This window comes from Salmo salar, chromosome ssa20 (genome assembly GCF_905237065.1).
Source record: "Salmo salar chromosome ssa20, Ssal_v3.1, whole genome shotgun sequence".
NCBI classification, from domain to species: Eukaryota; Metazoa; Chordata; class Actinopteri; order Salmoniformes; family Salmonidae; genus Salmo; species Salmo salar.
Window position 1 is genome coordinate 23,075,382 of NC_059461.1, and position 18,522 is coordinate 23,093,903.

An 18,522-nucleotide genomic window follows, 5' to 3' on the forward strand; every position below is an offset into this window, starting at 1 on the left:
TCACTCACTGTATGTACTACACAAACACAGATATGAACATAGTATGCACACACACACAAATAGTCACATTGTAGTCATGCTTACAACTACCCCCTCCCCCCAACCTAAATGTTTTATCAAAAAAAGACATCTACATTCAAACAGGACCTGTGAAATATCTGACACATTTCAAACAAATACAGTTGGGTATACTGTAACTGCTTTCAATTTACTGTAGATACAAACTGACTACAACCCATCTGTCTGTTGTGTTTGAGTCTGCCAATAACAAGTCTTATATCACCACTTTGTACAGAGCAGAGGACTCTCCAGTCCCAGTGTGCACACTGCAGTGGTGTAGAGTAGACTGAGCAGAGGGAGAGAGGCAACTCGTGACCCCAGTTCCACACTGTGCAAGAGAGGGCCCCGGTCAGAGCCAGTGCTGTCTCTCCAGCTGGGATCACAACGCTAGACTGAGGCTTGGGTTTCAGAGCAGGACTCCGGCCTCGGGGTGTAGGGGTGGGATGCCTGACACTTGTGCCGGCAGGGGCAGAGGCAGAACCCAGCGGCAGGCCTGCAGGACTGACATCAGACAGACGCCCACCCCAGGGGGCTGGGCCCGCTCACCCGCCCGCTCTCAGGAGGGGGCAGCGACAATCACAGGGGCCCAAGACAGATTGGGCTGCCATAGGGCTGCCATAGACCACACGTTTGCCTTTTAAACTGCTGAGTTTGGATTTGCATCCCACCACAACGTATTTCCATCGGGGGGGGGGGGGGGGGTTTCCACCTCACTGACTCAAATGAACAATCTCAATAAGGCACTGGTATTAAACTAATGTAAAAAGCCACAGGGCCAAAAAGAGCCAAATCAAAAGAGATGATGGGGGTACAGTAAAAGTTGTTGAAATGATGATGTGGGAATAACTGAGCAAATGAAACGACATATGGTAAGTACATCAAGTCATCCAGAAGCCATTGAATAAGATTCACACCATTCTCAACATAGACTATAGAATCCATATAGTGACAGTTCTGATACAAAAACCTAATTATGTGTTTCCTATTCAATGTTCTTCACACTTTCAACAGTATGGAGACACATATATCTTCATTTATACAACGGGTGGGTCTAATCCTGGATGCTGATTGGTTAAAATCACATTCCAGCCGGTGTCTATTACATTACTTAGCAACGGCTAAATATCTATTTACTGTTCCACCTCACTGTCCAATCCACTGTCTCATAAGCCCTAAGTATGTTTTTCCTATTCAATGTTCTTCACACTTTCAACAGCATGGAGACACATGTATTTTCATTAACACTTCAAAACAAAATATATCAGAATCAATGTTCTATCTCATTCCGTAAATCATCCATATTTCATCCCCTTATCCAGCCCTCTCCAAGGTGCAGGATCATTTTGCAGCTCACGAGTGCTGGAATTTCCCAGGAAGATGTATTGTGGCTGTTTTCTGGGAAATATTAAGATCCAGCCAGCAGCGAGAGAAGGCGAGGGGGGGTCACAGACGCTCAGTATCATCGTCTCTCTGATGATGAAATGCCTCTTATATCCCAGTTCTCTCTCTCTCCCTCTCTCTCCCTCACTCTCCCTCTCTCTCCCTCTTTTTTGCTCTCCTCTTTCTTTCTTTCTTTCTTTCTTTCTTTCTTTCTTTCTTTCCCTCATTCTTTCTTTCTTTCTTTCTTTGTTTCTTTCCTTCTTTCTTTCTTTCTTTCTTTGGCTCTACCTCCTCCACCTTTCTATCTTTCCCTCCCCATGCTTTGCCTGCTTCGTTTTCTGTGTATATTTCTTTCTTTGTCGCTCCGTCCTCCATCTTTATCTCTCTCTTTCCCTATCCCTCACTCGCCTCTCTTTCGCTCTATTTTTTTTCTCTCTCCCTTGTCCCCCCTCCCTTCACATCAAACATGGCGTCTGTCTTCTCCAGGTCTCCAGGGCAGAGTCCAGGGTGGGCAGGGCAGGCAGCCACTCAGTTCACTAGTGAACACTCTCCCCTGTCATCACCACAGTACCACAGAGCCTCCTCATCTGCATTGTCTTACACTGGTCATCTGCACTCCACACCCCTTCACCACCCCCTCCTCCCCCTCTCTCCCACTCCTCCAACTCCTTCATCTACAGCATCCAAATATTTCCCCTTGGAGCTTTTTGAAGCTTCCATGGGTCACCGGACCTTGAGCACAAATCATTTTAGCTGGTTTTGGGGTGGCTTACCAGAGAGGTTGGGAGAGACAATGAAACCCAATCTGCAATGTTTTCACTGCAGGGTTATTTTTCTTGCCAAGACAGCGATGGTCAATCAGCGGTGATCCTCAAACAGAGAGGTTTAGGAAGCCCTCGCTGGTCTACATGTCGTCGTTGCAGTTTACTTAAACCTTTCTCCCCCCCTGCTCCAGGGGAATAGGCCAAAGGCATATTTAGAGTTCCTGACAGCCTGCTGTGTCTGGCTTCAGGATTCAGCCCCAGAACCACAGCACTGGCTCTCCTTTGATAAATAGAGAACACAATACATCTCCTGGTTTCCAATAAAACTGAGCTGTTCGTTTTGACAGTGTGACACCTCACTTGCCGTCCTTGTTGTTACTGAATTATTGCCCATTGAGCAGGGGAGCCAAAAAGTACTAAATATGTCTGAGACCCGTCTCCTCTGTGCAGAAAACAACCCTTACTTCAGTTGCCCCAGCACTACATATTTAACCTATACCCTAAAATATTGTGGAGAGAATGAACTTCAACCAACACTTTCATTTGCAGGCCAAAACTGTAAGTCTATGAGGTGATAATTGTCTAAACATTCATAGTGTATACACCTTGGAGGCTACTCTACAGCTAGCATTCATAACACCTCTGTACGCCATTGGCCTGAGAGACAGAGGGTGCTGATAGACAGGACAGTAAGCCAGGGAGATGAGCCAGAGCAGTGCCAGTGACCTGCCCACCTGCAGCCTACATCAGCTCTGAGACGGGAGAGGAAAGAGGCTGGGGTGGAATCTGAAGGCCTGGTTAAAGTAACCAGATTGTTTCAGTACATCTGATCTGCAGTCTAACAGACTTCCAAACAGTTGAATGAGTAAATAAAGTGTCCCCAAGGGACTTCTGCTGGAGACGGATTACCGTAAGAGTGTACACAAAGGAGTCTAAGCCCCACAGTACCCAGGGAGCTGCAGACAAAAGCCAATGTTGGGGTTCTACCAGGGAACTGGCCAGGTTTATTAATCTCATTCTGGGTTGCAGCAACCTCCTGCTATAGCAAGCCATGCACTCACACACATACACACAAAGACATACTGTACATGTGCTCAGGTGTATGCACACACACTTGCATGTACTGTACTTACATGCGCGCGCACACACACACACACACACACACACACACACACACACACACACACACACACACACACACACACACACACACACACACACACACACACACACACACACACACACGCACACACACTATAATGGATGTTTGTGGGTGTGTGTGTGTGTCTCATAAGATCAGTCTCTTGCCCACTTGGCTGTGGAAGAGGGCTTAGGATGAAGTTGGGGCTGTGGCGTTATGCAGCCCCATCCCATTCTGCCCCATTCTTCCCCCTCTCTGGACCTGACACAACTAAAGGGATTAGGAGCCCCTGTTTCCGTCAGGGCCTCCACCCAGGACAAAGCACTCCACAGCTTAATGTCACAGTCTATGATAAAAGTACAGATCTCTGTCAGTCAGATTGGGCAGAAAGACCAGTGTTTGGAAGCTAATCTCATTAAGAGATGAACAAAAAGAGTGGCAGAGAAAGATTTTTTTGTTGTTGACTAAAGTGTGTTTAATGACAAGTGCTAACGTTATCAACGTCAGAGCACATACATGTATGTATGTCAAATAAGTCACGAAATGCGCCAACACGATTACATTCCTACTGAGTATGACATATACAATTAATCAGTGAGTGTAGGTAACACAGTAATGATTTATGAGTTTTGAGTGAATGTACTGCTACAACGAAATATGATTACAGACTGCACGTTGGGCAGAAGAAAGAGAAACAGAGAGATAGAGAGATGGAGAAAAATCCACTGGTTGAGGGTAAACATACTGCTATGCACAGATCCTCATGTGGTGGCAGAATGTGTGACGTTAGTGTGAGAGTGCGCCAAGGGCACACAGCAGTCGGACTGCAGCGCTTACCATCCTGATGCCACCCCTTTCTTGTGTATCTGTGAAAAGCCTACGTGTTGGAAAAACATTCCAGTGTGATCACATTTACGGAGTGCAGGGGGCCAGCTCTGAAATCCTGAGCCAGAAGAGGCCTTGTCTCAGTTCCACATGCAGGTTCGACTGGGGTGCTTGTACAACAGGCATGGACAGATTGTTGTTCTGCAGATACAGTACAAACACTAAAACATTATTGTAAAAAAAAAAAACAGCCTTCTAATTATTGATCTCATTTTTTCACATCAATCAAATCAATGAAAAAAACAGCCGTCCTAATATTTTTTTCACAAATTGACACGTCTACTAGTGCCATTAACCCTGTCCCTTTTTCCTTGTGTCTTCTCTCTAATGCTCTCTCTTTCTCTATATATAAAGAGATAACTGCAGATTTTGCTTTTTTACTACAGTCTAATTTGTAGATTGGATGCAAACATTTTCAGTATTTTTTGATAGTTGTCACCCTCTGCCAATGATCCCCTGAGGAGTTGAAGATGCTGATGAAAATCCCTATGTTCCCAAGCCTTTACTCATGGTTGATTAGCATTCCTGTCTGACTGACAGGTCCCACTGACTCCCTCACTGGATCTCTAACTTTAGGAGCTGAGGTTAAGTTGTGGCTCCCAACAAATTGCATGCTTGAGTTGCTTTGCCCCCTTTGCTATCATTCTGAGTAATGTGAGCCCACCAGGCAGCTCCCAGTACCGATTGCGACTCCACTCCTCCACAGGCCAACAGCTCCCCCACAACAAGCCACAGAGGCGTAGCCCCACATCCCTACGCACCAGCCTGGCCTCTTAAGTGGTGATGGGCATTAACATGGCTGAGCCTCTGTGGCTTGCCAAAGTATCTTGCTAGCTCGTCCTTTTTCAACTGCAGTCATACACATGCGCCAGCATGCACACACGGACAAATGCAAAAAGACACAAAGACACACACAAACACACACACACACACACACACAAACACACACTGTGATTAAAAGAACAACTAAGCCTAAATTACCATGGTTTGGATTTTGGGAATAAAATATTTATAATTTAATGTGGGTGGAAGAGAGCGGCTTATAATTGCAAACTCAATTAACCATTGGGAAATACACCAAGTAAATAAAAAGTGCATACGGCATTACAAATAAATACCCCCTAAAGCACCATTAACAGGTCACGATGAGTAGGGGGAAATGGTTTGTACGTCATGAGATGACAGATGATTGCATCATATTATGCTGCTGGGACAGGCCAGGCAATGTTGACATAAAACTCAATACTTCCTTACAAAGGAACACAGCTAGAGCAGTCAGCTTCTTGCCGCGCCATGCACTAAGAATCCAGGCAAGCTGAAGCAATATTATCCAGCTTACGGCAACTAACGTTAGATTTGTCTTTCTGCAGGGGCCCTCCACTTCTATACCAGTGCTAGCCATAGCCACTCCATCATCCCCTTTCTCGTTCTTTTGGAAAAATTAGAGAACAAAGAATGTTACGTCTCGCAAAATACGTCTCTCTGTTTCTGACCTGGCTAGTCCTTTATCATATCATCAAAAGCACCATGACATAGCTACAGTGTAGCCAATGTGTAAGAGTAACTTTGTCCTCTACTCCAGAATGTCCCTGTACACAGGGATGGAGGCGGCATGAGAAAACCTTGACCATTTTGCGTGAATCCCTGTTCACACCAAGAGCAAATGCCACACAGGAGTGTCGTACACTACAGTGAGTGGAACACAGAGTGAGCTAGTACAGCTAGTGTAGAAACCTAGCTGTCAGCATGTATCCACCACCTCGCATCCTGAACACAGCTAATTAAAAAACAACATTTCACAGGAGGACACGCCTAACAGGCCTAAAAAGCACCAATCAGCACACCAGGGGCTCGTCCAGTGCTGATAGTAAGGGGCTCTGGTGTCATGTGTTCAGTGGTTTGTTATAATAATGTGCATAGTGACTTGAGCAATACTGCTGCTTCAACATATATTCAAATAGTGGATCAAGTGGTTAGGAACATAGATTAGAAATTGTAAATATTGCAATAGATAGCAGAAATATTTATTTAGCAAAAAAAAGCATTCTAATGGAAATATTTCACTAGGTCTGTTGCCACCTACCTGCACTTGTCTGAGCATCACAATATCATAGTTTGCAACAATATATTTTCAGAAATAATACACCTTAAAGGGATACTTCAGGTTTTGGAACTGAGGCCCTTTATCTACTTCCTCACAGTCAGATGAACTCGTAGTTACTGTATCAGTTTTTCTCTCTGCGTGCCGTTTGAAGGAAGTTTCTAACTAGTGCAATGACTGTAAGTCTATGAGTATCTGCTAGCATGCTAGCAGACTGGATGTTTATGGGTATCTGCTAGCATGCTAGCAGACTGAATGTTTATGGGTATCTGCTAGCATGATGCTTGGTTAGGGAAAACGCCCCTCTCGGGGAGATACATGTGTCCTCTAATGATGTCTAATTGAACTCCCAACACCAGGTCAGAAGCAGCTCTCAAGGGGATGATGTATTTCCCCTCCACTTCTCACACATCATCTCCCGACCGACCGACCGACGACCACCTCATGGTTTCTACAGTTACAGTTTCCACCCAGCAGACAACAAACCAACCTATTTACTTTGGTTAGTAGTGGTTTTACACCCGTCCTAGTCTAAGGTACTTTGCATACAATCTCAATCATGTATGGAGAATTGAGTAAAATAACACATTTTAAAAGGCACATGACATTATATAAATGTACAAAGTTTTGCATTACATTTTCCATGTGATTAATAAATAAAAAACATGTAAAGAATTATTGGGGCCAGTGGAAAATGTAATTAATATTCTGTATTATATCCATTTAATTTTAAAAAAGTGAAAAGGCAAAATTTCGAAATTCTTATAAACTGTGCATTTGTCTAATGTGTAAATCTTCTATTTAGTAAATTGTGGAGAAAAAAAATGTGCTTCAACATTCTCTACCATTCTGAAACTTAATTAAATACAGTTGTTTATATATCAACAGGAGAAAGTCTTAAGAACATTTAAAGAATTAAATCCTAGCCTAATCCTATAATAAGATTATTCATCCTAACTCTGAGCCAGGTTTTGTAAAACTATGTTGGAGGGAGAATTTAATGGGCCACAAAATCATACACTTCCTTGGTATGAACTTAAAGCTGTAAATTGTGCCAAAGGTGTGAAAATGAACATTTGCCAATCCCTTGATTTATGGTAGCCAGAGATGATAATGGGGCATGAATCATTTGCTGTAGGAATGTAATTAGGCACCTCTCCCTTTGTATGGCAAGGAGCCTGCCTTGCAGCTCATGGCAGTTTGTGGGCTGACAAACGCATCTTAAATTGGTGTCATAAAAGTCAAAAAGGTGCCAATTACACCTCTAAGTATCCCATCAACGCAAATGAAATAAACAAATAAATACAGATAGTGTTGTGTACACATGGGACCCCCCTGCTAGTTGTTGACCTGAGAATGATGGAAGGTGAAGAAAGCGAGGCTGGATGGTGTATTGATGGATAATAGTATGGGTGTACATGACAGGAATCAGCAGGATAGTGTTTAGAGGCTGTGGATACCCTGGAAGGTCACAGCATTACAACGGTTACAACACTTCACGGCCAAAACAACACTCCAATTGTGAAAATAAACTACTGCCAGCTCAGACCTCATACACAATTTCACAGACACACACGCACACACACACACACACACACACACACACACACACACACACACACACACACACACACACACACACACACACACACACACACACACACACACACACACACACACACACACACACACACACACACACACACCACAGAGAGAAAGGTGGTGAAATAACTGGATCCCTCTCCGTGCCTGCCTGCACTGTTTGTCTATGTCACTGTTTCCTGGCTGCATCTCCCAGGCAATGGCATCCCGGAGCTGCTGCTATGAAATTCACATTGTTACTACTAACTGCCTAAGGTCATGTTGGATAGAGCAGGATGAATAGCAGACAATGAGAGTGATGCAGGGCAATAGATGTAGCTCATTGTTTGATTCAGGGTATCTAGCAGAGAGCTATAATGTACCAGTGATTGAAGTAGCAATGTTAAAAAGCTCTGACACAAAAAAGTTTAAAATTGAGTGACAAGCATGAAGAGCACTGATGCAATGAGTGGGAACACAGGGCACCCCTAAGTCCACATGCTACACAAAGACTGTGCAGGGAGAATACACTTTAGCCCCCCATCGAGACAACAGCAAACGCCATCAGTCAGTTTGCTTCACCATTGTCAAGGCTTTATTGGATGCGCGCAACGGTAAGTTTTCGATATCACGCATGCATGTGATCTGCCACAAAATATCATTACTGTATCCATGTTCTTGCTGTTGGTTATAGAAAAATAAATAACTACATATATAAATGTATTTTTTATAAATTGTTTTACTATACATTTCCATTGACGTTTAATTAGTCTACCAATTAAACGTGTCCAAAGTAAAAGTTTTAAAGGTCATAATGATAATTATGAATATTAGTAGTAGTAATAATAATAATCATCATCATCATCATCATAATAATAATAATAATAATAATCATAATAAGTTAAGCAAATAATATTTTTAGTTCTCAGAGTAAATGGAGAACATTTACGCATGCCATTGTTGCTTTTCGCAGGCCGTTTTTGTTATTTAAAATGGTCGAATGATAACCTATTATTCCTATAATGTAATAAAGGAACATAACGAAATACAGCATTTTCGTATATAGGCCCATTATATTCGCAAAAAGGCTGGTATCTCCTTCTAGTTATTTTTTATAATCTCTCTCTTTCTCTCTCTGTGTGTGTGTGTGTGTCAGTGTGTGTAATTATTACAATGACATCGGATTAATAACGAAATAATATCAATAAACTATTCAAATGGGTGGGTCTACATGTTTGGGTTGTTGTTTATCTTGAAACGAGACAAAGGCCTACGCTGCATTTAGACCTACAATTGTCTAAAATATTTGCATCAAGATAAAAATGCGCTCCGATGTTGAAAAGTTGAGGTTTAGACATGAACCATGCCGTCCCACTACCATGAACAGGGTTAGGCTAAATGCTCCACTGAACGCTGCAGTGAGTACCATCGGTCTCCAATCCAACGACAAATTAAACACTTGCCGCAAGAGATCCACGTCATAACAATATAAAATATCAACGAAATTGCAGATAATAAAGTGCCACTAAAAACCGACTGTTCTGTGACTGACTATCATTTCGACCAAGTGGTGGACACTGCATAGGCTACCTACATCAACGTTAGAAAATAATTACGACTAACACTAACGTGAATTGAAACTGGCTGCCTGTTATCACACGCCATATAATAAAAATACAGAAAATATTGAACAGCTTCATTTTTTCAATTATAGGTCTATGATAGGCGTAAATGTTGCCCATGTTTTCTAAAGAGCGATATAAGTCCAGGCAACTGACAAGTAGGCCTAGCGGAGGCGCGTATCTGGGCTTGCGCAAGAGGACCGCATTCGACCGCGTGAAGAGTGGAATTATTGGAAAATTGAACACACCAGCTAACAGTGTAGGCCTGATGACTTAAATTAAATCAAAGTGGGTTATTCTGCTGCAATTGTGAAATGGTTGGACACACTCTAAACCAGAATTCTACTCATGCTTCCCAATTGGTTATAGGCTAGGCCTAGCCAAGGCCTACTTGCTGATTATCCTTGCGCGTAAAACAACCACACAATATATATATAAGTATTCTTGTCCTTACTGTTGGTAGTCATGTTTGCAGTACAGTTTCCTATCCCGGAAGTAACAACTGGTAGTGAGAGGTTGTTGACACACAGCGCACTGCAAACACTCCTCGTGCCATGAGGAATCGTTGACTCTCATCAGAAACCGGTCAGATATTGGACGCTGGCATCCTTCACATACAGATCGGTGATGGTATTCTGTCCCTAAAATGGATGCAAAATAAGTTTAAAATTCCACAATAATATGCATACTAGCTCTATTTTTGTATTTCTATATTTACCATTTAAATGTTCAGTTTAGATATTAGATATGAAGTAATAGATTATAAACATGTAACTATAAAAGAGAAAACACAAGCAGTCCTTATCACACTACAAGACCAGGTTGTAGGGCCTAGTCTAATAACTACAATGATCATGGAAATATAGACCTGGAGTGCTTAGTGAATGTGTTTTAATATCTATACCAAAACCACTCAAATCAGGGATGATAAGGCCAGCTAGCGGTGAAATATTGGTTGAATGTGATAGCCTATGCCCTAACAAGCAGCAATCAATTACAGTAACTTTCATCAAATTATTTGACGTAGTAATAATTTCACAAATGAACGAAACAGGCTATTGTGTCAAAGTAATACGGAGATCGTGAATACAGTGATCAGTCATTTGTGTTATTTGTTGCTAAGAATAAAATACATTCATATTTAAAATTACAACTAAAGAATATTGTAAAATATATAAAATGTTAAGGCAGGAGGCCTACGGGTCATGAGAGGATATAGTCTGCATAGCTGCGGACATACAATTACAGCGATGGTGTATTCATCAAATGTCTCGTATTGTGTGTGCTATCTGAACTCTCCTGCTCTTTTAATACTATGGATGCAGATGAAACTAAGCAGGACTTACCAAGCATGACTCCAAGGGTAGCTTGACGATGGGGATTATCTTCAATCTTTATACCGTCTAGCATCCTTGGGTACTTGGAATGGTTTCTCTTTGAGAAACAGCGTTCCAGTGACTTGGGACCTGTTGCAATATCCATAACAATGTACTGTCAGACCTGTTTTCGCTTCAAATCCTAGCTAAAGCCCAGAATATGTGCTGAGACTACTCGCACACACACATACACAAACAACGTGTGTTCCCAGATCGCTAATTTAAAAAATAAAAAATAAAAAAGGCGTCCCAATGTTAAGACCGGCTCCACTTTTTGTGGAGCAGAATCTTCAGATGTCACAGAATCGTAAGAAGCGGCAATAAATTTGACAAACACTATTTTGAGCAGTCACCTGTTAATTCGGACTGAATACTTTTCGGCTATCTTCTTGTTTGCACCCGCGCGTGGCCAGGAGAGAAGGCTATGGAGGAGGAACCTATTCGCTCAAGACTTTCGCTTCTAAAACAACAAAAACAACAACAATTGTAACTCCAAGAAATATGAGTGAAATGTTCCAATGGTAACTCTTCAAATACTATGTCCCTCGGTCGGATCCCTGCAGCTTGAAAAGTCTCAGACCAAGATTGAAGCCAATGGATCCTCCTCCCACCCCTCCGTGGTCACGTCACTTTTTTTGGGACTATTTACTGACATTGGGATGCTATTGGTGCTCACTGTCGGTGCGCTCTAAAGAGTTGAACTGAGTTTCGGCTATCACTTTGAACAAAGCTATACACAATATGGTGAGAGAAAAAAAGTACAGTCAGTGTACAGCAACTATAAAAGAGGCAACTCAAATACTGTACATAGCAAACTAAAGGTATATCAAGCAACTTGCTACGACCATTTGCAATATATTTTTATTTAGTTAAAAGTGTACTGTTGTTAAGATGATAATGCATTATTATTGTTTTGATGATGATAATGATAATGATGATGCTGATAATGCTTATTTTTATTATTGTTATTATTATAATTCTTATTATTACTACAATAGTAGAAGTAGCCTAGCAGGCCTATTGTTGTTGATTTTGATGGTGTTGGTGAGGATGATGCTTATTTTTCTCCTCCTTCTCCTCCTTCTCCTCCTTCTTCTTCTTCTTCTCCTCCTCCTTGTCTTCATATAGGTTAGTAAATGCTTTGAAATCAAGTATTGGACCATCACGCGTTCGAAGTGCACATGCTTTGTGGTATTGTGTCCACTACAAAGACTTGAACCTAGTGACCCCTCTACCGCCGACGCACCTGGCGATGGGGTAGCGATAACTGAGCAGCGTGCAGCGTACATGCCGTAGCCTATACTGACTTTTTAAGCAGTAGCCTATATCCATTTGCGATGTATTTTAAAAACAGGATGGAACCCTTTTCATGTCGTTCATTCATTCATTTAGAGCTATCATTTTAACAAAGTGGGTTTATGTTAAATTGTTAATAATACTGTTGCCTAATACATTATGAAATGCGACCTGTTTGCCTGTACACCTAATTTGCATTAGCCTAGTTATTGTATGAGGTTGGATATCCTTTTCTTGTTGGTTGTGTGCAACCCGAAAATGTTATTATTGTGGTGTAGTGTAAAATTATACTAAACAATTATGCATTACAATCACAACATTTAGCAAAAACAAATAAGTGTAGTTATACTAATTATTCATACTGACACAATTATGCTGTTCTGTGCCGGACACAGGCCATCATTATAATTCAGCAGAGGGCTGATCCTTTCATCTGTTTTTATCAATCGCAGGTGTCCTCAGTTGTGACTGAGATGCACACCGATTTATTCATGACAGGATGGCTCAGAAAAGCAAGCCTTGGAATCGAAAATAGTATCCCCAACGAAAAAAAAAGCGTCACATTCCTCAATTCTAAATTATTCCCAATTTCAACCAATGATACACATGTAAAAAAATAAATAAACCATGTTAAACCATTAAAGTAAATGAAATGAAATGCAACGAGTTTCCACTATGTAGGCCTAGCCTATATAACATAATGTTTGTCCTATACGTAAAATATTTTTGCTTTCCAATGCGGGTTTTGTGTTTTAAGATGTCGGCAAAGGTGAGGAATGCGAGTCGCCCGTAGCTGAAATTACAGGGTGCTATACATAATTCGTTATGCCTCCCCTTTTGCAGTACTCCAGGGATTCAGTACATTGGAGGCATTAGGACACTTCGGGCAGTCACTCTGAGATACCCTACCTCTTATACCTCATCCCTCTCTATCTCTACAGTAGGCCTATACACCACTAATTACAGGCCTGGAAAATCTTGCAATATGCACAGCTTCATGGTTTTGAGCATTCCTTAGCCCATAGTTTTGGGTATGGAGAGTCTTCAGATCAACGGTTCTAATGTGATTCTGGTCTCTGTTTGATCAAGCACAACATCGGGCAGGAGGTGGGTTGGAAGACACGGCCTCTGCTTAAGTTAATTACTCGAATCAGCTATTATTTATCGCCGCGCGCCTAAATCCAAAGGATATCCTAAATGTCCTAGTAGTCAAATAAATACTCAATCAATCTCAAACCTACTCGTCAGCGAAATAAATGAAACTGCTACATTTCTTTCGTTGTTTAAATAGCTTAAAGGATCTAAATCAGGTTCTAATAGTTGACTGCATTTAGTCCACAGGCGACTTTAAGCAATATTGTTTCATGTTGCTGCTTAGTTGATACGTAAATAATGCATAAGAAATATGTCGAAGATGCCAGAAATATTGTAACTCAAATTTGATTGCGAATAACAGCACTTTACACTAAGAATTTGCAGCCACATCAAATACAAAAAACCAAAACAATAATAACAATAAAAATATGAATAAGAATACATTTACAATCGCAGTTAAGGCATTCAAAATAGCCAGGTATATTACCATAGAAAATAACAGGAAAGCAAAATTAAATTAAAAAATGACAATAAATGATCATATAAAATGTTTTAAATCTTAGTTTTAGGTTAGGCCTACCGTATCCATATGTGTTCTTGATATCCTTTGTGGACAATATGGTGAACTAGCCCACTTTGCAATGTTCAAAGCCATAGAACTGGTCCATGATTTGTTTGCGATGCCCTCTGGCGTTCAGAAGAAGAACTGCTAAGGACTGGGTCTGTTAAGAATTGTGTTGAACACAATGCTTCATGCGTCGAATATTTAGACATATTCAGCATTGCAATTGGCCTGGATTTGATTGGGGAAATATATTTGTTTATATGCAAAACTACTGCCTCAACAGATACTAATGTATTCTATTTACTAAGCCTTTATACTGTATGTCAGAGGCATCAGAAAAAAAGTTTTTTTGAAAAATAGATAATTCGAGGACATTAGAATAATATATCCATAATAGATAGACAACGTAGGCTTCATGAACCGTATTTCTATGGGATTGACCTGCCTGACTAAGGATGGTTGCCTATACCTGCTAAGGATGACTAGAAAAGCCCTGTATGACTGTTTGTAAAATATCAACCTCCTCTCATTTTCCATTTGGTAAATGTCTTCCGTATATTGGACTAACTATTCAAAGGGTTGAAACAGAATACTACTCTTGGTCTACCATTGTGTCATATCGACAAGGAAATTCAAAATTATTATAATGAACCCTAACTACTGTCAGTCGGACACCAATCGGATATGCCAATAATAAACCAAATGCTGGGTTTTTACCCGAGGCGTTTAATGGGTCTCTACATGAGAACGCCTCCCCCTAAACTATTGAAGAAACTTCACGCAGCAGGTGTGTTGCATGTGCACCCTGGGAAAAGGTCCCAATAAGTATGCTAAGAAGGTTATGAGAATCTGTTTTCAGTAAAACAACCCATTTCTATTGCATCCACCGAAAAGGTAAGAGGTTATTGTTTAAATGCAATGCATGAAAGCTCAAGTTCAATTCGTTGCTGGCCTATATGGCAACAACGACATTGACTTTATTAAGATTTTAAATAGGTAACAGGCCATACAAGACATAAGAAAACGAAACAAGTAGCCGAAGAATAAACTTCGTATTGTTAATTTACAGAAATGTCTAAATAGGCCCATGCGAGTCACATTTTTTTAGTCGGTGTGTAAAAAAAACTATATTCTGCAACTTAATATAGGCTACTTTGTCACCCAGGTTAATATATTATTTAATCAATTGTTATTGCGTTTTTCCTATGGTAAAGTAGACAATAATGTAGTAAAACAAACCAAAAATCAAAAGGCAAAAATGTAAAAAGGAAATAAATTCGTTAAAGTCATTTGTTTATTTGTATTTATTATTTCACCTTTATTTTATCGGGGAGTCCCATTGAGACCGACGTCTCTTTTGGAAGGGAACCCTGCATAAGTCATCTTATATTTCAACATTTATATGACTACCAAATGTGATTCATTCTTCATTCTTCACGTTTTTACCCTCCATACCGTGAAATGTTAACTGTGAGAGCCCGGGGCAAAGAGTGTGTGTTTGTGTGAGATTACTGAGAGAGATGTGAAGGGTCAGGTCAAGACCTATTTCATTATTGGCTCTGAGAACCTTATGTTACTTGTTATATAATCGCCAAACCTACTATAACAGACCGATAAGGAATTAAACACAGGTTATAACAACTATATCAAAAGACAGATTATAGATTTATAAAACAACTCAAAGACCACTTTATATCTTTACCGCCATCATAATGATGGGTCTCAAACATGTTGTGATAACTAGTTGAATTACAGCAGAAATTCGTTGTATTGCAGTTGATTTACTGTTATTACTGTTATCTTTGTACAATTATTGTTACCATTCTTCTTATTATTATTATTGTTATTATTAATAATAATGAAAACCTCAAATTGTGGTGTAATATTGCCAAGTAGACATTCATTTGATTGTTATGTATTTCAAGGGTATTAACTTGGAAACTATATTGCAATTTACTTTAATGCAAACTCTTACCAAAAAGTCTATGAGAGTCTTTACATTTTTAATATTGTAATATTCATCCAGCTTTAGTTTTACTGTAATTACCAGCATAAACATGATTACAAGGTTACTTCAAAGTGACTTAAAGCTTTTGTGAATAGCTTGGAAACACGTTTGCTTACACTAAAATGGAACATGCAGAATATAAGTAAAAAATAATGTGTTCGCATAGGGATGGATGAACTACAATAAAAGCCAACCCAATACCTGATTTTGAATGCTATAGTGATTATGCATCAAAATATAAAGGTGTCAAAATGTGTCAAATGTGTTCACTCACAGTAGTAGAAAATTAGTTTGTATGGACACATAGTTTTCACTCTCTCTAGTATGAAAGTTTTTCTATTTCAATATTGTGCATGGGGTACAAAGGGTACACACTATGATTTTACAGTGTTTTGGGGATGAAGAAATTGATGGGCAAACATAGAATGGGTGGATTTGAGTTACAATTGGTACTATCTGTAAAATTGGTTGGTTGGCTTTCAACATATCCAACAATAATCAACATAATAATGGAAATAAGCACTTAGAGATTAAACATTGTGGAAAACATTGTAAAGCTTTTTACAAGGGTCTTATATTCTACAAAACACTAACCAGACTTGAAATACATAAGATCGGATGATATGAATGTCAAATAAATATTATTCCAAAATATTGAATGGCTACAAAAGGATATAGAAATACGGGAATGCAAAACAAACTTCCCTTTCATAAAAACGGATGGCTTATTTAGTCTGGAAATCTTTCAGCCAATCCCTGACTGAAAGATTACACCAGAGAAATACAGTAAATTGCAGTGGCTGAGGACTTTGGTGGTTTAACTCACTTTGATCTTGTAATGAATGTTCCTCAAAACCTTTGGCTCTCCATGATGCTTCTTTAAAGACAAGGATAAAACCTCTCTAGCAGTCTTGTTTGCCCCACACAAGATATGACTTACGCTAGTTTAAGTAGCTGCTTACAAGCATAGGCTGAGGTACACAGAACATGAGATGTCTCTGGGATATCATACAAAATAGCCATAAGATACTTTTTAACTATAGGTGTTGTTTTTTCAACTCTCACCTCTTGACTTCTGAAGGCCACACCTGGAGAATAGACCATCAGAATCCTTTATCGTGCAACTCAATCATGCCCTCTTTGATTCACTAACATCCCAAACTACAAATATCCTTGATTTAGCCCAATGAAACATAACATAATATAATAAACAGTGAAACGATGAGCCATAAAAACACCATGAAAATGAGTTAAAATTGTGAAATATGAGTGCATATTATATGTATATCATGTAGAAATCTCAAAGTGACATTATCATTTTAAAATACACTGGTAACCCCTCTCTGAACAAACAGGTAGTGTTCACAGCAGAATGTACTCACACAGATACATATAAATAAGGAACATAGTGCTGTAAGTATACTGGCAACGTCAATAAAAACAAACATACTTTATCATGCATCAACAACAACAAAAGAACAACACAACAACAGTGTTGAAATGATCATTTTCACAGTACCTGTCTACACCCGCATGAGAGAAACCCCATCTGAAGCACGATGGCTCTCCTCTATAGTATAACAGAACTACAATGATGCCCCCTGCTGGATAGTCTAACACTATGTGACTCAACTTGTGGTTCATTCAAAACACTGAAACTCTCAGCTACTGTTTCAGCTCCAGAACTACTTCTAATTGAATATGGTAACAGATAATATGGTAACAGATTATCTAACAGTTAATATGGTAGCAGATGTGTAATGACAAAATCTTGAATGCATGTTATCTACAATAACTGAGCATGTCAAAGTGTTACACAAAGTTACTGTGAACAGTAATGTAATGTTGCATATACAATGAGTGAGTAATATAATCTGAGCAATATTTCTTGAGAATAAAAAACGATATCTGTCATTCAGAAATGGCTTAATTCCAGACTGGCACATCATATACAAACACTAATCAACAGATGTAGAACCAAGTAAAGAGTACTGGGTTGCCAATGAAGGATGGTTCTGTCCCCGCCATTACTGCACAGTTTCACAAAGCACACACAAAATGTGTTTTGGAAACGCCTATTGCATGTCATTCACATTGATCAAAAAACTTTCCCCACCCAAGTCCTCCTTCAAACCGTACATCTAGCACTGTGGAGAGAGCAGATGAAAGATGGGAACAGATTAAAAATACTGTCAAACCAGCAGTGGAAAAGGCTTTTTAGGGATCTCCTTCTCCTTCTCTTCTCTGCTTCGTTTCAAATATATATATATATATATACAGGTTATTGTAAAACAGGTCTTCATGCAGCCAAAACTTCTCAAACACCTAAACACATTGAAAACAATCAAAGTACGGCAGAATTTTGCATTACCAAAACCACATTAATACCAAATCTGTGTCAGTCAGTCAACATCTATCCGTGACACCACCCGACTGGTGGTGACCATAGTTAAAGGTTGGTATAATCCATCTGGCATATGGATATTGCTGTGACTAAGAAACATTAGGCAACTGAGGTAATTGCAGAACAGAGCTGTAGAACAGTACACAGAAAACCAAGCCACATCTGGAGAAGTTAATAGGCCAAATAGACAGACAGGGGAGTTGTGTCTGTGACTGGGAGATGATAGAAAGGCCAGAGCAGAGAC

The 18,522-nt window shown here is 39.9% G+C and overlaps 1 protein-coding gene across 3 annotated transcripts in view; it reads right to left on the reverse strand.

Moving 5' to 3' along the window:
* The window catches only part of LOC106579895 (LIM/homeobox protein LMX-1.2), a 57,627-nt gene extending 43,674 nt beyond the window's left edge, over nt 1-13,953 (reverse strand). The window contains exons 1-3 of one of the 3 annotated variants that reach the window (XM_014160246.2): nt 13,882-13,953; nt 10,881-11,000; nt 9,989-10,175 (exon numbers count right to left, since the gene is read on the reverse strand). In XM_014160246.2, the coding sequence (XP_014015721.1) occupies nt 9,989-10,175; nt 10,881-10,944 (251 nt within the window). In that variant the 5' untranslated portion in view covers nt 10,945-11,000; nt 13,882-13,953. Of the gene's footprint in view, nt 1-9,988; nt 10,176-10,880; nt 11,632-13,881 lie in introns of those variants that run through there. The other 2 variants (XM_014160245.2, XM_014160244.2) reach the window with 2 other exon arrangements.
* Between the last annotated feature and the right edge of the window lie 4,569 nt (nt 13,954-18,522).